The 21,395-nt window shown below is 47.1% G+C and overlaps 1 protein-coding gene across 1 annotated transcript in view; it reads right to left on the bottom strand.

Moving 5' to 3' along the window:
* The window catches only part of MYO3B (myosin IIIB), a 3,387,754-nt gene that overhangs the window by 2,588,583 nt on the left and 777,776 nt on the right, over positions 1-21,395 (bottom strand). Inside the window, exon 7 of the mRNA XM_069616181.1 lies at positions 2,302-2,447. Coding sequence (XP_069472282.1) covers positions 2,302-2,447 — 146 coding nt within the window. The remainder of the gene's footprint in view (positions 1-2,301; positions 2,448-21,395) is intronic.

The following is a 21,395-nucleotide window of genomic DNA, read 5'->3' as shown; positions in this document are numbered from 1 at the left end:
GTGGACTGTTTATAGGGTCACCATACTAATGACTTTGGAGTAAAGTGGGTACTGTCTGCTGGGGCAATGCCCCTCTGATGATGTACTTGGTTGGGTATACTGCATCATGTACGCCTGATGCACAGTATGGACACCGTCTCTTTCAGTGAGGGTGTGCTCCATCCCTCCTGCTATATGGTGTGTGTCACGACATCGCGCTCCTGCTGTGCAGGGCGTACGATAACATTGTGCCACTTGTTGCTTGTGTACAGTGCGTGTGATGGTATAGTGCACCTGTGTATAGTGGGACTGGGAGCATTATGCCCCTGGGTCCTAGGGGGGGGAAGAGAGAGAGAGAGAGAGAGAGAGAAAGAGAGAGAGAGAGACCGACCGACGTCTCTGTGGTGATATTGAAACTCTATCTGCTGTGTACAATGTGTGCTGGAAATGGTGCCTCTGGTGTACAGTGTGTGACATTGTGCCCCATGCCCCTCATCTACACTGCGCACAACTGTGCCATGATCTCCTGCTAGACAGTGTGTGGTGTGACTTTTTGCTCCTGCTCTGCCCGTGGGCCTAGCATGCAGACTATATGATGACACTGGGCAAAGCCAACAGTCTCGGCTTGTGCATAAGCATTAGGCATTTTCTAGGCACTGCTATTAGATGCCCAGGTACACTCACCATTTTACACCTGGTACCATCAATGCCAGTTAATACCACTACGGCAGTTCCTGGCAAGTGCCTTCCCAAGCCTACACAAAAGCCCAAACTGGTGGCATTGCCAATGCTTATTTTGATTCGAGGTGGCCCCAAAGCAACCTGTGCCGGACCGTATTATTTGCACTTTTGTTTTAATTGGGAAAGACATTCGCAACCGGCATAGGACAACTTATTTTATTTCAAGCTTTGTGGCGCACCAGCTCGAGGGACTATCTATTTGCTGTGATCCAATCCTGGAATTTAAGGAGGAGATGGCTCTGGGGCCATCTGCCAAAGCACAATACATTCTCAGCACGTAAACACGGTGCAAATGGCCGCAGAGAAGCTGCCGTGGACAAATTACCGGAAACCCTGAGCGCTGACGTGTTCCAGTGTATACGTCTCCGTAATTAAGGCCTGCAGGTAGTTTACAGGGCTCTGCCTTGATTACTGTCTTTTTAAACTGCTTCGGGCATTTGCCTGCTACAATTTATGGCTATTAGTTTAGGAATCTGACGCGTCCCCTGCTCCCTTAATTGCCATGACCTGTTTTACACTGGCGCGCGGGCACCAAGATGGAGTGTCGCCGCTGCCTCCATCTCGCGGAGCCGGTGGCGCGCTCCCACCCGAGCTGCGCGCGGGCAGATAAGGTGGTGACGCAGGCTGGCAGACAGCCTCATCTGCATATAAATAGACCTAATCAGAAATGCAAATTGCAATCAGGAGCAATTTTAAAAAGCCGGCGATAATTGTGCAGATAACAAAAGGTCAACCACTTGCATTGTTGGAGCGTTTAAACGGCTTTCAGGCGGCGTGGTTCCGTGCCACTGCACATGAAATGTGGGCGAGATAAGCACGTGCCAGTCCGCGGCGATTAGCCTCAGGGCCGGCGGGCAGCGGCGGCCATCCTCGCGACGGCTTCTCGAGGAGATGCTGTCAGCCTGCGCTCCACTTCTTGCGGGTGCATTGTGTGTGACCTCATTCCGACCCAGCCGTCGTGGAGTGAACACAAACACAAACACGGCCACTGGGCCCTTATATTCAGAGAAACACGATGACATGGTGTCGCCCTCTGCCCAGGAAGACACGCGTCCCGAGGAACGACGGAATATGTGCAAAGTCGTCTGAATTGTGGGTATTGGTCCCTGGGAGACGGTAAATAGCGCCGTTTTCGTGGGCACAGTTTCTGGGCACAGGATATTCGGTTGCCGTTCTGCGTGCCTTTCCAGGGTCAGGGATCGGGCTCCCGGACCTCCAGGATCCTTGCGGCTGCCCACACGTTTGTGTGCGCCTACCCTAGCAGAGAGCATTCACACGCAGTGCGTGTAACAGTTTGGGGATACGTTCAAAATAGAAAGGCGGAGATGGATCAACGTTGCACGAGCACATTTCATGACACCCTGCTCGCCATCAATAACACTATTTGCAAACACAATCTCACATGTAATCCAATGCTCGCATGCAGCTATTAACGAGTAATGCAGTCGTCTACCTGGTAAGTAATGGAATACTCTTCCCTGTGTACCCGACCCGTGCACCTTACCTTGCTTAGCCATTGCGGCTTCGAGTTTAGCCGGCTGCAAGCAACGAGCGAATCAAGAGCGCCATCTAGCGCCTTACCTGGGTATTTTAAAGAGTGCTTTCACGGGGTGCATGTCCGATAAAGGTGGATCTCCATCAGCCAGTTCAATCGCCGTGATGCCCAGGGACCACACGTCACAGCGGGCGTCATAGGAGTAGTCATACTGCTGCTCACAGGCTATGACCTATCAGAGAAGGGAGACAGAAGAGGAAGCATTAAAACTCTCACGGATGCTTGGCCAGGGTCTGCATGCGCGCCATGTCCTCTGGCGCTGGATGGGGCTGCTCTCAATGGCAGGACGGTGATTTATGGCGCTGCGCGTTGTTTTCTAAACCTCAAGATCTAGCCATCAGGCCCAAACTGTACCTGTAAAATGGCGCATGTTCAATAGATCCCAACATTCAGGCGGAAGTTTGGGCTGAGTAAATTATTATTTCCTAGCTGGGTGCTGTAGTGCATTTTTTATCTCATTTCGATTTTGACTGACACGTGAAACAGACCCAGTTTTAGCAAAGGAGTTTTTTACGACGCCCCTTCCTCCTCCACATATGCAAAATCAAAATAAGATATTTGCAACACTAAAAAACAATATGTTACAAAAATAATCGATTCGTGAAACCAACATTACGCAAAACGAATCAAAATCTAGCGTCTAACTCCCCGACTGATAAAAAAGCGTTTAGACCAATGAAAAACAAAACGGGCATGTTCAAGGGCTGGCCGCCGGGCATGGCGATGCGCTCGCTAACTGTCCACGGGGTACAGTATGCAAACACCCAGACCTCCCGGGAAATGGCGGACACGAGATCGTCGTACGACATGTGAAATATTTCTGGGTGTTTTCTTTAATCGAATGCCGAAGGCAACGACCATTCAGTGATAGGTTTAAGGCGTTTATCGGGACTCTACGGCTTGGCGAAGACGCAGCCGAAACTCGTTTGCAACACACCAGATGATAACAATGGGAATTGGTGTTGTGGCATTTAAAATATTTGCTAAAGACCATGCAAATAAGTTGTCACTACTCTGTGACGTAATTACATTTTGATGCGTCACAGACAAATGCATGCCCAGGCAGAGTGGACCTTAGCACAGCTCTTGCTGGGTTGTTTGGCATTGCAAGGTCCACTTTGATGTTGCCCTGGTGTAAACGTGCGCATATGGACTCATTACGGACTAATAGTGGGCGGGTAATAGCTATTAATTCGCTTGTAGTGCTGCGCGCCACTTTAGCCTGATCACAACGGGTTTCCTTCAAAGCGTAACGCAGCACGCACACCCGTCTGACTACCCGCCACATATACCTGGGCCACACAGACTTCTCTCGGAATCAGGCCCTCGTGCTATCCAGTGAGAACTCCAAGATGTCCCTGTGCACCGCCAAAGAGGGCGTTTATCGGCAGGCAAACGTTATGCCAAGGACATCATCGATCTGCACAGGAGGTAGTCACGCGTAAGGCCTGAAGCCTTTGTCAAAGGGGGTTTCCCACTGTAACGTGTTTTTGTAAACCAGGCCCTCAGTGCGGTACAAAAGGAGCAGCTAATACACAACCTTTTGTTTTATGACACAGGCCGTTTTTTAGTTGTTTTCATCTATACGGTACTCGCACTCAATGGGCTGACCAATAGAGAATGCCACTCTCCGCCACGTTACACGGCGCACGCACGCACGCACGCACGCTATCTAGGTGCTGTCCGGTACAGGGCTCGGGTATGTAGCATCCAAGATCTCCAATCATACACACACTGAAACCTCTGCTTATATCGCAACACCAGGGGAGCCAACCGTTACATATTTTCGGAGAAGGTGTGGGGGCAGACTTTAGTTGCCCCTATTACTAGATGACCATTTAGTCACCGGAAATGAGAGGGGCGTGACCCTATCGTCACAGGAAGTACATTACCACATGTCATGCACACTCCTACGACCAGTCAGATACTCAACCACTATTCACACACATAGTCCCACTACTCGCAAATGTCACCACTAGCAGGATGGCAATTGCCACTGACAGATCCTAAACTAGCAGCCACAGATACATTCCCACGGCTCTTGGTCATTACATCGACTGCCAAACCGTCGAATGCCAACACATTAAAAAAATGCATCGAAAAAAAGCATAGCATGCATTGTAAAGAATAAAAAATTTAATGGGGGGTTTCCACCCAAACTCCCTTTTTTAACCTTTAAAACCCACTATAATTAAACTAAACCCTTTACTTGCTTTTTTGATGCATTTTTTTCAATGGTATGGCATTCAATGGTATGGCATTCAATGGTATGGCATTCAACGGTTTGGCATTCAACGGTTTGGCATTTGATACAATGACCAGATACCCATTCTTCCCACCAGCCACAGACACTCTTCTGCAACCCCCACTTGCTAGTGCTACCTACCCCTTTTTCAGGGGGTGGGGGGACTCAGGCTAGACCAGCACCGAACTGCCTGATACACAGGAGATAGGTTTTGGGCAGAGATCAATGGCTTCTCCCCCAGTCAGGCGGTTAATATGGACTCCGGTGTATGGCACGTATGGTGCATGAAAAGTGCCCCCACGTACTACATGACGGGCACTAGGACCCCTAACCACATACTTTAACAGCACACCGGTCCTGCACACCACTAACATAGCACAACCCGAGGTGTAACTGATGTTGTTCATTTTCTGATTTAACCATAAAACGACTGGAAACGTAAACATATAATTGCCGGCAAGAAGTGGGAATATTCGATTCTGTTATACTAGGGGGTGTCTGTGGAGCACAAGGTGACTCGACCTGGGCCACCCAGGCACAAGACCGAAAGTCTAGGACTGCACAAAATTAAGAAAGAGTTTGATTTCATGCTGTCAGTGCTCTGCCCTCCTCCCACAACACGACACCGGAAGCAGCGTGCTCCCATTACGTGGTTATAAGGCGGATTCTACTCCCACTTCCTGTCTCCCATCTGGCACCTGTCAAGATAACTAAGGATTCACTCATTCATTCCTATCCCCACTTATACGCAAAAACAGGCTACGTGCGGGGCACACCTGTCCAGTGCTGCCATCCAGCCACAAGATCATATCTGGTCCCTTCCCAGTCAGGGCAAGGGGCACAGGAGAGACAGGTTCAATTCTCTGCGATTGCTGCCTGTGGGGCAACTCTATGATACTTCACTTGAGGACACCTGCCCAGTCATACTCTGAATCCAGGGGCACACGGACACATCACGACTATTCTTCCGTCAAGATTTGCACATCATGTCCCTTCACCTCTCCGCCCTCACTGAAGGTTATAGGTAAAGGTTCTTACTAAGCCCCTTGCTGGCCGGTCAGGTAGTTGTCATCAATGCATCATGCTGTGTAGCCCTTTCCTGGGTGCTTGGCCCATGCCTAGTAGCATGATCGCCCATCTTCACGGCCCTCTCATTATATCATGACCCACATAACATCAGTTTTCCGATCATTATGTGATTGGACGGAGAGGCTATGCTGCCAACTATCCTCTCTAAGAACACAAAACATTTTTAGACCCTGATAAATGAATCAACAGTGTCTCAGGGGCATTTACTAACAACGAAGGCGGTGTCTGAGAAAGCGCGGGCGAAGCATATAGAAAGGTCATTTCCATCCAAGTCCTCCACCTCCCAGGTTTTATTCCACAATGGGATTGGTCGCTACATTGAACGGCTTATCAAAAAGCCCTCTAACGCGGGGCCAGCGGCACAAGTGAGCTTAGTAATGCTGCATTTAAATGATATCTTGAACATTCTTTTTAATAAATATCCTGTGCACAAAATCTTTTCCGGAGTTATGGAAAAGGGCCATACTCATCCCAATTTATAAGCGGGGTGATAGATCGGGGCCCACGAGCTATCGCTCTGTCACCCTGCTTGATCCCAATAGTAAATTGTTTGCTTCTTTGATACTCTCAGAGTTAGAGGACTGGATAATCTCAAAGAGGAGACTTAATAAATTGCAGACAGGTTTTCATAGGGGGGTGGCAACAACAACTAATGGCTTTATAATAAATTGGCTCCAGGAGAAAACTTCAGGGAAAGGTGGGCCTCTACTTTTCATAGCAGCCATAGATTTCTCCCAAGCTTTCAACACCATCAATCGAAATTGTCTTTGGGAGAAGTTGAACAATTGGCATATTCCAGTGTACCTCTTGGCTTTATAAAGGGAAATTCATGGAGATAAATGGAAATTCATGGAAATTCATGTGCAGGTGAGATTGACTGGGCAGGGACATCAGACAGAGGAATGTAAGGCATCTCTGGGACTGTGCCAGATTAGTGTGTTGGTACCCAGCATATGAAACCTTTACCCGGCTCATTCAGAGACGTGCCTGGAGGCAGCTGTTTTTACCCCCACCAAAATTGGGGTCTTTAAAAATCTGCTGGATGTCGTATGCACATGTTATTTTGTTTGATCAAACTCAGATAGGCCTACAAAGATTAATCAATATCACTGTAGATTACACTCCAGAAAACAACCCAATCGTTAACAGCAAAAAAAGTGCTTTCTTAGATTTTCTGGCCGAGCGCATTAACCAGTTGGTTTTACTTGGAATGTGGAAGACTCTTTTATTGCCCCTTCGACAGATATTGATATTGTGTTTTCATTCACAATTAACAAGTGCAAGGCCCTAGATAGACTCAGGTGTAGGGCTTTGCAGTGAGTGTCGCAAATGAAATGGCCTTATTCTAGATCTTGGAGGTTTACTATCAGGCCATTGCTAGAATATCACAAGAGGAAAATTGCCCCAGTGTTAATGTATGGCCAGGAGGTAATTTGCATCTCTCATGATTTGATTGGGACTATTTTGAAGCACTTATTTGGCAGAACGTCTTCAACTTACTTACCTGTGTGCCAAGAACATCGTTACGATTTAAACCATGTCTGATTTTAGTTAAGGCTTTCAAAGGAAAATGTGATAATTACATGGAAAATTGTTAAGGCCCCCGGCAGGTTCCCCGTTTGGTGACTTCACAAAGGAGGTGTATGAAAAAAATCAGGGGTGTCCAATCAGCTGTTATTGCTTGTTTGTAAATTCTATTCTAGCAGATGTTACTGTTCCATAAATCTTGATGACTGCCCCCATTCTGGTTAAGAAACTTATTTTTCACAAAGAATGGGTAGATCAGTCGGATGAGATCTTATAGAGTTTACAATAGTCTATCCTGTTGCGATAAAGTCATGGGTCATCTCCTAAAATACCTTGAGAAGTTTCCATATCCGTTTTGGAGACTGCAACTTCTTAGGTTTAGAATAAAAGTTGTCTTGACCTAGGAAATTCTCTCCATACAGTCTGGGGTGACTCCAGCAAGTAAAGGGTGTCCTATGTGGAACGTCGTTGGAGTCGCTCAGAACAGAGAACACCTCATTTTAGAATGCATAGCCATCCACGATGCAAGATGCAGGTTTATAGGTCGATTCGTAGACAGTATATTTTGGCTGACCACCATGGAATTTTGGAACCAGGTCGTCAGCAGTCAGGAGGTGTCCTTGACTATTGCATTGCTGACATTTCTGGGTAGTATTGGGATTGTGACAATTCAGGAAGGATGACACGATATCCCCGACACCTCCTAACCCCCATATTTGGTTTTAGTTTAGTTTAGATTCGTTTTACATTTAGCCTCATTACATTTGGGAATTTGATTTGCACGGTTTGGTTAGTACAATTTTGCAGGGCCTATAAGTATTCTTAAAGGACTCTTAATATAAGCTCACGTTTACTTGAAATTGATATTAAGATGCTACATCTGTATGTGTACATTTTTGTAGTTTTATGTACATTTTAACCAATTGATTTGTGTTTTTATTACTTCAACTGTATGCCACCTTATGATTTGTTGTTTATGAAACGTGTTATTGTAGTTTTGTGAAGGATGTTTTGAATATTTATGTTAGGTTAACTTGGTTTAGCCAATTTATAATTTAAAACAATTGGATATTTCCCGCTGCAGTGGGGGAGGGGAGAATTTCAGGAAATTGTAAATGAGACTCCTGTCTGTCCGGGACTCTGTTGACATCACTACTCAACTGAACTCGGTCTGTACCTTACTCAACCGTCTCAATTTATCACAGAGAACCCCAGCTTCCCTGTCCTGTAAACCTTCCTCACAGTCACTGGCCCAGTCACTCAGTCACCCAGTCAACAGGAAACAGCTACTCCTGTGCAGTCTTTCTGGGGAAACTATACTGCCACCTACAGCCGGATAGCGGTTACCACATTAGGGCCACCCAACCAATATCCTGTCAGCAGTGCATTACACGAGAAACTGCTGAGCTGAGAGCGTAACCCGGTTAGTGGCAGGCAGCCTTGTTAGTTTATCACATGGCCAGTAAAAAAGAAAACCGCATTCTGAGCCCACTAAATGATGTGGGTAGTTACTTACACTACCACCAGCCAGATACCAAACCACCAGTCACACGCACACTACTTCCTGTCACAGCCAAATAATTCAGTCTTTAAATTCTAGACCAAAACAGCATTTGTTTTCTTACCATGTTTTTTAAAGCAAATGTTTAAATGCTATCAGATTGTATTTCATGAATTGTGTTTATGTTTTTACTGTTATTCTGCATGCTGTCTCTGTATAGCGCCTTAAAACTGACCAAGTGCTGGTGATGAGTTTGCACTTAATACATATTTCAACTACTACCTGCCATAGATCCCCTGGAGCTAGTCAGATATTCCAGCAGCAGCAGGCACTGCCATTTCTCTTTCTCAGCCACACATAACCCTTCCCTTTGCAGGCTCCATCCTCCTGGGTCACTCTGTAATTTACACAACCTCTCCTCTGAACTGTGCCCCATGTTACTGCATCCAGGCCACCCCGTCTTTGACTTAGGACTCTCCTTGAATGAATGCTTTATAGAGTTCGGATTCCTCCATTAACGAATGAATAACAACAGAACAATTCAATAAAAACACAGAAATCACACAGCTCAAAGGGAAAAGGAATCATAGGTAAAATTACACCCTCCCTCCTTCAAATGACCACCCCCTTCACCCCATTTCAGCCCCTCCCTCAACAAGCCAAGCCTCCACCCGTAGGCACACCCACCAGTCGTGATCCCGACCAGTAGGGTGGCCACCTTTTGAAAACGGTTGCTGTTCCCCGGGCGGAGAGGCCGAGCTGGGTTGCAGTTTCACCTGGCTCCATAGTGTGCTCTAGGGGCCGTGAGCAGGGGGAGGGCGCAAGGCACAAACTAACTTTTACAGTTGGCGGCCAGGCATGGAGCACACCTGTGCACTTGGCGCCCTAGATTTAAGCAATGCAAAACTCAGTTTAAAAAGTACCTCCAGTGCTTAGGAATAGGGCAAAGGTTCCACTGCATGACAATGCCCAATTCTAACCAACCTTTCTTCAAACCTGTAGCATGCACACAAATAGATGGGCATTAAACGGTGTGGGCGGTCCTTTATATGTAAGATGCAAACCTACAGTTTCCACCTAGAAGGACATCCCACTAAAAACAAGATTAACATTTATATTAACAGTTCGCATACGCCACTGAAAGGGGGCTACAAACTCACTTGATCCCAGAATGTGGCGCAATGCTTCCAAAACGTCAGTTGACCTGAATTTGAACTCTGTACAGATGTTAAAATATTTTGGGGGGAATGCCTTAATAAAGTTGGTTTCAGTATTAACACAATTCAGTTCTTTGAAGGAAATGAAATTACAAATCAGCTTTATGATCCAACCCTTATTATTGAAGAAACCGGCCAACAAATAGCAGGATTTTATTTCCATACAGGTGGGTGGAAAGGGACGCCGAAACTGGCAGAGCATCTCCACCTCAAAAATGTGCCAAGCTCACAAAAAATGTTTTTTTATACTGATTTATACAATGATACTGATACAGAAAAGTCTTAAAAATGCATTTAGTCAGTTACCTCATTGATGACTTTCCAAACAGAACATCTTTTGACATTGTCTCGGGAGGATAGCTCAGGGGCAACGTGCTCGCCTTGGAAGTAAGACGACATGGAGCACCACAGGTTCGATCCCCAAGTCCGCGCTTGGAAACCTCTGGGTATTAAGCGTGCTATAAATAACCTATCATATCATTGAGGGGCATGACTTTTAAGCACTATATGAGTGAGACCTGTACATTGCCACTCGGCCTACCGATTCGATACAGACCACCGCCCCCAGCGATTTTTCCTTTACATTTAATAAAGCCTGACCTGCCAACTAGTGTTCATGTGATCCTTATTCCGGTTTGCAGTCAGTGAACACGCCTTCGTTGGTGACTTTTTACACGTCGCTGGGCGTACCTGCATCCCAGGCAGAAACTAACATGGCCTCACAGCGTTATGTGCTTTTGAGTGCATGCCAATCAATCAGACTCTTTACTGCAGCACCCCCCTAAGCAATTATGCTTTCACTGCATCATCGTCTTTACTATGGTTGCAGTTTTGCTCTGCCCTTGGCTCAAGTAAGTTCAGAGGCACATTGAAAAAAAACTCTGGTGGCTTCCACAGCTGATACCTATTCAATGATGTGGGGTAAGTCTGCATCTAACTAAAAAATAACTCAACATCCCTCTTGCAGGAACCCCAGGTCCGCAACATTTCGGTTTCACTTTCAAACCCCCTGAATGTGGTGCTGGGCATTCCTGCATTGAGCCCAACATAGATTGACCAGTCCTTGGAGGTCATCCAAATCTGCGCATCGGTGGTGAAAATCAGAAATGCTCATGAAACCAAACTGCTTCAGAAGGCCTACAACATGTAACCCATACCAGCCAACAAGGCTTAGCATCCCACCCCATCCCATACCCCACTGAGCTAAAATGAACCTACTACTAGTCGGAGTAAAGGGCAAAATAAATAGCCAAGCCTAAAAACAAAATGAATACATGATGAAAAAAAGCAGTTTCCAAACTGTTTTTTAGGGTCATGTAACAAAAAGGGAAAGAGTCTGCAGACGGATGTTTGTAGTGTGGTTTTCAGAGTTTTTCTTGACTACGGGTTCAATGCATTTCCTGCCTCCCACATGTCATGTGACCACACAGTTATCATATGTAGGTTTGCACAAAACCAAAAAACCCCTGAAATTCGCAAGTTATGGTAAACTAAGCAACCATAACTTGTGCCACCACCGTGCACTGCTAAGACTAACACCCAGGACATCAAAGATGACATCACAAATGTCATTGATGACATCCCATATGAAATACATTTTGATAAAGTCAAAAGTGTCAAATTTATGCACATACAATAGTCATATAACTCAGCCCCCACTTGACAAAATCCATTCAGACTTTACGAAAACATTTATATCTAGATCTATAATCTTTTTGCAAACCTTTGTGTAGATTTGTCAAATGGCACCACATTTATAAGCCTTTACAATATTTTTGTACCCCCCCTCTAATTTTGCCTCCTCTAGACAAAATCCCACCAAACTTCGCAACAATATTTCTATCTAGATCTATTATCAGTTTGCCAAATTAAGTGTATATTCATCAAATGGAACCTAATTTATAAGCCTTTAAATTATTATGGGACCCCCCTCTAATTATGCCCCCTCTTGACAGACTCCCGCCAACCTTTGCAAACTCATTTGGAATCAGGTCAGGAATATAATTGCAAAATTTCATGCAGTTTTATTAAGTGGCGCCAAAGTTATAACCCATCCAAGAACTGCTTTTCACCAACCCTGTATTGCAGAGGTGTCCGCAAACTTCACAGGACTGTTCTCGAACATCCGGACCATTAACTGACTTTTATCGCAAAAAACACCAGTTTTTTGCTTCTTGCAGCCATATCCCTTCCCATCCTCATCACCTCTCACATCCCCAGAGATTATTTGATAAGTTTGACAAGTGCAATGTTGTGTTTTTTAATATGTTTTTACCGCGATGTCTGCAGACACGGGCCGCTGTCTGGGAATCCAAACTGGCCGACGTTTCCAAAAATCTGACGCTCTTCACATTTTTCACCATCCAATCAGCGGGTGCGTCCAATGTCCACGGACACCACATTGCCCTCTAAGCCAATCAGAGTCCTGTCTGCGGACCAAACAGGGAAATGGGTCTGCGGACAGGACACAGATATCACACATTTTTCTGACTTACATTTTGGTCATTTAAAAAAAAAAACTACTGGACGTATTTACACCGAATTAACAAAAGCACACTTTTGGGACCAAGCCACCGCTCCTGCCACAAATTTGGTGAAAATACGTCCAGCGGTTTGGGCTGTCGGCGTGAGCAAAGTTTTTCTCCATTCAGTCTATTAAAAAAAAGAAATGTTGGGACCCCCCCTGACGAAACTTCACCAAACTTTGCAAAAATTTCAGAGTGGGCCATATACTCTTTTTGCAAAGGTTGTTGATGATTCGACCAGGAGAAGCGAAGTTATAAGCCGCCCAAAAAGTGCTCCTCCTATGGGTTTAGCAACTTAACCATAACTACTGGGCCGCTACTGTAGGCCCAGATATATATACATATATATATATATATATATAGAGAGAGAGAGAGAGAGAGAGAGAGAGAGAGAGAGAGAGAGAGAGAGAGAGAGAAATGTTAAACCACTACCCTACAGTGAAAAATATGTTGTGCTTAATGCGAACATATGCAGTAGTAGATCCCTTCGGGCTAAAGGGCAAGCATTTCTTTGAGGACTCCCCACAAGTTGGTAAAAGAGTAGGCATCTCAGATTCCCACCCGACCATACCCGTTGCAGTGTAATACATAGACCGGTCAGTAGTGACCCTTCTGTGCATTATTATAAAAGATAGATAGCGGTATGATGTGCTACTGTGCCTAAACTATTTCTATCCTACAAACAGGGGTGGAAATGGATTTAATGAACAATAAGAAAAACCTAACATGAAGATCTTCCCAAAAAACGCCTTGGTTATTTCTGAAAATCTGCCTGTTTTGTTGCTGGTAGTGTGACAAAGCCTAAATGATGTGGAGATCCTCAGGCTACCGCTTGCATTGATGGTAATACCTCATGCAGCAACCACTGGCCTCGTAATGAGGGCTGGGTGTGCTTGAGTCAGAAGCTTAGCCGGAAAGAAAAGAGACCCCTTTCTTTTGCACAGACCAAGAGATTCATTCTGAATTTATTTTATTTTAGGGAGACCCAAGATCCATTGATTCTTTACTTCTTCGCAAACGTCTAGAGCCAATGCCGCTCCTTTTCCCAAAAGAAATTTCCACAGAATAAAATATACCACATGACAGGAATACTTTTTCGAGTAAACTGTGTATACAATGTCCATCACTCAAGTGCTTTTCCAGTATTTTCAAAGAGGCCAGTTTCCATAAAATATCATCAGATCATTTATTTGGAAACCTGGGATTTCACCAGATTACAAAATGTTTAGGATTTGAAGAGTTCAAATCCGGTTCTTCAGTGATGGAAACCTAAATGGTTGACACAAGTGGTATTCTAGACAAATTGAACAATGTTTCACTCCCTTGACTACTGACTCTTTGAAAAAGGGGTCATTTTCTAAATGCTTTATTCGTAATAAATGTTGAATAATTCTAACTCAAAGCGGTAGTGAGTACTGAATACATTGTATTTATCATACTGTGTTAATTGAGCAGGTGGTCTTGCGCTTCGATCAAACTGCTACGAAGCCGGGCGCTGCTGGGGCTCTCTCAGTTATTCACTAAAAAGTACCTTACACATTGACACCTGCAGACACTGCAATCTATCTACAAGATATGAGAGGCAAGCATTTAGGAACATGACGAGTCATCCTCTGCTGAAACAGGACAATAAAAGCCTCACAGGCAAGAGCTAAAGATGTCCAAATGAGTATACATGTGTTGTGGTATGGAGACATTTTACTGTTAAGGTCAGTGTGGTGACAAATGAAACTAGCACCAAACAGTGTACATTACATATGCAGGAGGCGTGCAGGCTTGAATGATTATCACAGACATATTTCTCAATATAAAGGTCTGGGATCATTCCATTGTTCCCAAAATGAACTTTGATTGTATACAAAGCAGCAAGCAACTCACATAGGGGCTGTTTGTTCCCATCCCCTTTCTTATAGGTTGCATATTTAAAGAATTTGATTTTTTTAAATACTGAAGTAATTTATTCACATACCAAGCAAAAAAGAGATGTATTTACAGGATGCAGACTGGATACAAAGACGACCACGCCGAGTGACCCAATGTACACATTTGCAGGGTCTCATGCTGTATTGTATGGGACAGGTGACCCTGCCCGAAGTATCCTACCCCCTGTAGGCCATACACAGCATGCTTTAAGCCTCACCAAGTACTTAGGCCACACCCCGTTTTTAGAGCCACCCTCGATTTCTCATCAGACTTAAAGCACTCAACAGGGATATATGATAGAGTACAGTTATATGGATTTGGGAACAGTGCGGAGGCAAGTGCTATGGGTGAGAAAGGACCACATGGTGAAAGCTGCTTAGTTAAGAAGGGGGCAGAAAGGAAGGGCCAGAAGGTGGCTAGAGTAGTAGTTGAAATGGCTGAAGACCAGAGTTGGGATTAAGGCTTTAGAAGATTGGTAATTAGGTGGGGAACTATAATAGGTTGCAACAGTAATAAACCAAGAAACCCAAACCGAGTGCAATTTAAAAGGCATAAAAAGAATAAAATCCGTCAATCAAGTTTCAGAGACCTCAAATAACCAACTACTTTCACCAGGTGTCTCCAACCTGTGCCTCTCCAAATGTTTTGGTCTGACTCCCATAATCCCTCACCAGTGACTATACTGACTAGTGCTGTTGGGAGTTGTAGTCCAACACATCTGGAGAGCCAAAGGTTGCAGAGCCCTGAATGATACAGTTCAGTCACCTAAAATTAGATAATTAAATTGTCTCAATGCAAGGTTTGCGACTCTTTCCTAAATCGTAACATCCAGGGAGCCAAAAAGATCACTTCATGCTCTTGGTTCTTGCTGTACAGAAAGGGCTTTCTAACTCAAGAGGACACTAAAACAGGACACATTTCGGAAGAAGTTTAGCGAGCATGTGCAAAGCTCTGCACACTTTACAGCCTGCCCAGACAAGTATGCAGTCCGCAAAGGTTGCTTTGAAGCCTGAGGGAGCAGACAGAGCAGAACCCCCCTATGCACATGCAAGACACATGCAAATACACAGCTCTTCCATATTCTCTGGATCTTGCTAAAGGAACAGAGATCAGCGGGTCACAACTGGACCTAATCCTTGCTACTCAGGTGTGGATATCAGAGGATGGGTTTTAAAAAGCCTTCTTCAGGATTTTATTACAGCGCAGCATATTTCAAAAGCGCAAAGCCACAACACGACAGCACGCCATGGGGGGCAATAACGATTGCAGGGCAACTTTTGCTTTCTCTCAAGTTTCCCCTTGTCATGCGTTAGAAGGCCATCCGATCCTGTTTTTCTCGGAATTCTTTTTTTTAATTGATATTTTATTTCTATCGCGCTCGTACACAAGTGTTTCGGGACTGGCAGTTTTCTCACATTTAAAAAGGGAAGCAAAATACGACAGGTTCCAGAATAAAAAATAGAAAAAATAATGACTAAATGGCTTTTGGGCTTACTGCACAAAAATACCCAGACTCGCTTTAAAGTGGAAAAGGTCGCTTTAATGTGACAGGCCACAGCTCACAAAGAAATGGTACCTTGGCTCCCTGGCCTTACAGACTAAATAACCGTTTTAACAATTGCCAAACAATTAAATAAATAAACAATTTCCAGTCCCCCACAATTAAATAAAGAATTTCTAATTCTTCCCTTCCTATCCCTTGCTCCGTTCCGTCTCCTTAAAATCCTCTCAACCTTAATTCCTGCTTTCTCCCAGAGGCCAAGCCCCTCCTTCTTCAATACCTGTTCCCCCTCTTTGTACCCATGGGATAGTCCATTCGTTCAAACAGCACCTCCCCCTCCTTTACCACAGTAGTACCCCATTGTGCTTCCCCCATCCCTCCTCCAAAAGGCCATGTTCCCGGCACCAGAAAAACCCTCTCCTGAGGTGTTCTCCTGAAAGCATAATTTCCCAACCTCTGCCCTCTCCCCCCCGGGCCACCAAATCCCTCCTCCTAACCCTCCTACACGTGTGCTGCCCCCTCTGCTGACCTGTCCCCGTACTGGAGACCACCCGTCTTCTCCTCCATATCTCTCCCCCAAGACAATCCATCCTCACCGGGCACCCCTCCTTACTCCCCCTACGGAAGCACCCAACAGCCCTTCCCTCCTGATCCCCTTTTCATTTGTGCATCTTTACCCACCTAATTCTAAAATAAATGCACCTTCCTCAACTTGGTCCTCCTTCCTCTATCCTCCTGTTCCCCCCTCTGTTCTCTTTTGCCCAAACCTCCTGCACCTTACATCCATTTCCCATGTTTCCCAACTGCACAAGGGGCCCTCATGCACCCCGTCCATGCAGGCCCCCCATCTCCTCACTCCCCCACTGCACCAGGGGCCAACCTGCGTCCCGTCCTTGCAGACCTATCCGCACCTTTCGACCATTTCACCATGTTTCCCACACTGCACCAGGGGCCCTCGTGCACCCCTGTCCATGCAGTCACATCCCACCGATTTCCCCCCAACTGCACCAGGGGCCACGAACACCCCTGTCCATGCAGTCCAATCCATATAACCTGCCCCTCCAGCACCTTAATCCCGTTTCACCATGTTTCCCCCCCACTGCACTGGGGGCCCTCGTGCACCCCCATCCATGCAGTCACATCCCATCTCTTCCCCCCACTGCACCAGAGCCACGAGCACCCCTGTCCATGCAGTCCAATCCCCCTAACCTGCCAATTTGCGTAGCCTCTCGGCCCAATTATCCTTTTGAGTGCCACTCTTCATCTGCTCATACCTCAAGCACCAACTCTGATTTGTCCCTTTTTGCCCCCAAAAATACTTCAAATAATCCAAACCAAACTTGCCATTCCCGTGACTGCACCTTCCTCCCTCCTCCTGTGGTCTGTGTATGGAGTTCGCGCCCTAGCGTGTGCCCTGTCCTCTACCCACATGCAAACCCAGGCCACTACCGTACAATAAAAAATTGCGATATCCTTTTCCCTTCTGTCGATCTCTCAGTATTATTTCCATTCCGCTATCACCCTCTCAAGCCGCCCCCCCCCCAACCACCTAGCCTGCTCACCTTGTCATGCGGCAAGCGTGAGGACCCGGACGCCGCCTCAAGCTCCCTCCCTAAAAAAGTCAACACCCCCACCGGTTCTTCATTTATCTCCTACCGCCCATGGCCCTCCCCATTCCTTCCCCTTCCTTCATGTCTGACAAGATCTCCACGACCGCCGACATTCCTGTTCTCTGCCCTCCCCACTGAAACTCGTCCAGCTAATGAACCCTCTTACACAACTGAAGCTGTAAGAAAACCCACTACAGCAACCGCTAAAATACACCCACGCACATGAACATGTCCAGCCCCTAGGCAGCACTATGTCCACATAATTTTGCCATTTAAACTGCATCAGCCCCCCCCTTGAACCTTGCTAACTCACTTAAAGCCCTCACAAAATCATTCCCCCAAAATGTTACCCCCCCCTCCCTGTCCAGGTAAACTGAGCCCCTCATCCATCCCGCAACTCTAACTGGAGTATGGACCTTCCACCCAACTCTTTGCCCTGTTCCCCGCCCTCTCCCTCTGTCCCCCGATTTAAAACATTGCATAACTGGATGCCGCCCGCACCTCTGCTGCACACGTGCCTGAACTTGCACACTGTCCTTGTGCACCCTTCGTTATTGAAAGCCCAACATGCTGCTGAGAGCTGACCACTGCCTCCTCCCACGGCCCTTTCTGGGGCAGGGCGACCATGAAAGGGCTGGTAAGGCAGGGGTAACCCGCTTGATGTATGCAGCTTTGGTGCTGGCCGAGTGGGCGCCATCCACTGAAGCCAGAGATCCATGTCAATCACTCCCCACTCTGCCTGGCTATCCTCCGCCATTCTTGCCCTAAACTCATCATATCTTACCCATGCAAAGCCCCCAAAACTCGTAAACGCCTTCCTTATTACGTCCATGTATTTCAATAAGGCTACACATCTCTTAGGAAACCTCTCACAGTAAACACTTGCATATATGATGAAAGCTGACGTCCATTTATCAATTGTAATTGACACCTTGGGTCTTGTGGCCAACTCCCTCTCTTCCTCCTTGCAGCCTTCCTTCGCCTTTACCTACCTGTGCAGGAGTTTAAAAAAGTCCACAAATTCCACTGCCCATATCTTTTCTTTTGTGAGCCCCATCCGATGGTCCTCCAACGGTTTTGTAATGCCCATGTAAGGCGTTCTTTTGCCTTTCCCAATACCTTCTGCAGTATTTTCTTTCAGAACCTCCACTACCCCTTGCGCCACTGGCCCCGCCACCTTATCCGTTTGCACTTCCAACGAGGATAAACATTTTTCCTTCTCCCTTGCCACAGCCCCCATGGCCCAATAGTCCATCTCCCTCCTCGTGCCCTGTGCCCCAGCTCCCTCCCTACCTGTCCCCCATCTTGTGCCCGGCCTGTGCCATTCGGCCGACTATTCCCATTCCTGCTCACCTCTTTCCGCCCCGCCGTCACCTAGCCGCAGCATCCTGGCCTCCGCTCCGACACTCCTCATCTCTTTTCTCAGCAGGCTCCTGCTGCGGGGACAAAAATTATCAGCAGACTCTGCGAGCCCATTCCCCTCCGCCCTCTTGCACTTCTACCTCCCAAAAACCACCTTCCCCTTCAAATCCTAAACCCCCTCTCACCCTTTCCCTTCCCCGTAAACCACTATGCTCTTCTTCCTCCCATTGTCCAACATGTATTCCTCCTAATCATCATCCCAAAGCAATACCATTGTTGGTGCGAGCTCCCGCTCGGCCGGACAGCTCCTATTCGGGTGAGCCAGGGGTGTCAGACCCGCTGCTCCTTCGACGTCTTCTTGGCAGGGCCATGCCGATCCCCACCTGCTCTTCTCTTCTCAGGCGAGGGGTCGTCACCTCCATCCTTGGTCCCCCGCACTAGGTCCTGTGCTGCGCCCTCTAGTCTGCTCCTGCAAATCCTGAAGAGGGGCCGCTCTTAAGCCCTCTCCTGTCCGTTCCTCCGGAACCGCAGGCGCCATACCATGCCCTCCACCCAAAGTCCTCCTAGGCCATTCCGCACCTCTCCCTCTCCTCGCTACTCTCTGGCAACAGCTCCCTCCTTCTACCACTCTCACTCTTCTGTAGTTATTTACCTCCCTTACCCCTCCGCACTGCCGCCTCCTTCCGCACCCCGGCACCCCTATCCTCCCTCCCTTCCTGCCCTGCACCTTTTTGCAAACTCCTATCACCTACTTCCTCCACTGTGTCATTATCCCCCAAACCGCTCCTTGACCCCTCTCCATCCTCCCCTGCCCTCTTGGACGCTCTCCTGGGACTCTCACCCCTGCTCCTCCTGCCTCCTGTCTCCCAAGCCTCCTCTCTACCGGCTGCAGGGCTACATCCTACCACTGCCGCAAGAGCCCCATGTGCTGCCGCTCTCCGCTGCAGCCTTTCTCCACCATCCCCTCAAGCTGGGCTTTGGATGCCCTGCTAATAATCTCCAAAGCTTCCCTCAACGCCTTGGCATCCACCACTCCCTTCCTCTTGGCCCCTTGCCCCACCATGGTGCTCAGTAATACCCTAACTGAGGGCAAATATATTTGCTTTGGAGTTCCGGCCCTAAAATATGCAGAGCGCTGCTTTAACTTGTGCACCGCCCTGCCAAAACCAAAATTGGCAGCAGAGCCCCCGAGTAACTTATTTCCTTAGTGCGCTGCCCGACCAAAGTGGAAGAAAAGCCCCTTATTGGAAGCCAGGAAATTCCCCGTGCCAAACTGCAACCCTAAAGATGACGGTACATAAATGTAGCCAACTGCCTGCTGTAGAAAAACAGCAACTGACTGTCACTTAATTACTGAGCCAGTTTAAAACATTTTTCCTTCTATTATGTCTTTTTGAATTTTATTTATTTATATAAATCGTTTTTTAAAAAAAATATGTGCCCCCACCTACCTGGCAGAATCTACAAATGCCACTTGTAAAAATCCCTCCAAGTAGAAACGGCAGCCTCTAAGCTCTGCTCACTTCCTCACACCCGTGAGCTAATCTCACGTGCGCTGTACTGGCACCTGGCGGTACCCGAGCGCAACCGCAGAAGCCTCCTGTATCGTAAAAGACAAAGGCATATACTAACGCCTCTGAGCCACCACACAGCCTAAGAGGCCCACCGTAACACTGCCGCCAAATGGTTAAGATAACAATGACACGCCCCCTGTCAGGGAAGCGGCATCATAGAACTCTGAATGCACCGCCCGAAAACACTAACAGCCTGCCCAGCCCCACGGACACAGGCTAACCACACAGCCCTGCTCGCTCACGAAACGAGGAGGGCAGTCACCCTCTAAGCCCAGCAGCCCCGCCGCACTGTGACCGGCAGCCCCTCCTGACATCCCCGCGCCCCAGGAAGACCCAACAGGATCGAGGCAACGCTCCCCCAGAAATCAACCTTTTGAACCTGAGGCTGATGCTGCACCCCAAAGTAAGAGGGGTGTCCTTATTTATGGTACACCAAAATATATGAAATATTGTCTAGTCTTATATATATATATATATTTAACCAATAAAACTGAAACTATACGTACTCTCCTCCAGAAGCAAAACTCTACCCAAAAACCCTTCCTCACCTCCGCTAACCGCTACTACTATGGGCCCATGCAGGGAAGGCTCGGGAGCAGGCGAACAGAACTGACAAACGCTCGTCCCAACTGTCGCCTGCTCCCGAACCTTTCCTGCCCCCTATATATACACCGTGGCACTCTGCACACAGGCCAGATCGCTGGCCTGTGCAGCGCCCAGAATTACCCCGGAGTAAATTGTTTGCGTTCCCCCCAGGGTCCCCCTTCTCACGCATGGTAAGGTGAAAGCCGAGAACTCTACGTTCACATACACCAAGTAGATCTGGCAGCTCATCCTTTTGTTGACCAGAGATGTGCTCCCATTTGGGCGAGACTACACAACCCAACATTTTTGCAAATATGAAAATAAGGTAATCCACCTTCTTTTTGGATTGGATGCACATCTGTGCTACAGCGGTCCAAAATGTTTATGCAAAGACACCACTGGCTGTGGATATATCTAGATTCACATGATCTGCGAAGCAGGTGTACCAGGGCCCAAACTCA

The sequence above is a fragment of the Ambystoma mexicanum genome, chromosome 9, assembly GCF_040938575.1.
Source record: "Ambystoma mexicanum isolate Mex_15411 chromosome 9, UKY_AmexF1_1, whole genome shotgun sequence".
NCBI classification, from domain to species: Eukaryota; Metazoa; Chordata; class Amphibia; order Caudata; family Ambystomatidae; genus Ambystoma; species Ambystoma mexicanum.
This window is presented reverse-complemented; position numbering and strand designations above follow the sequence as displayed.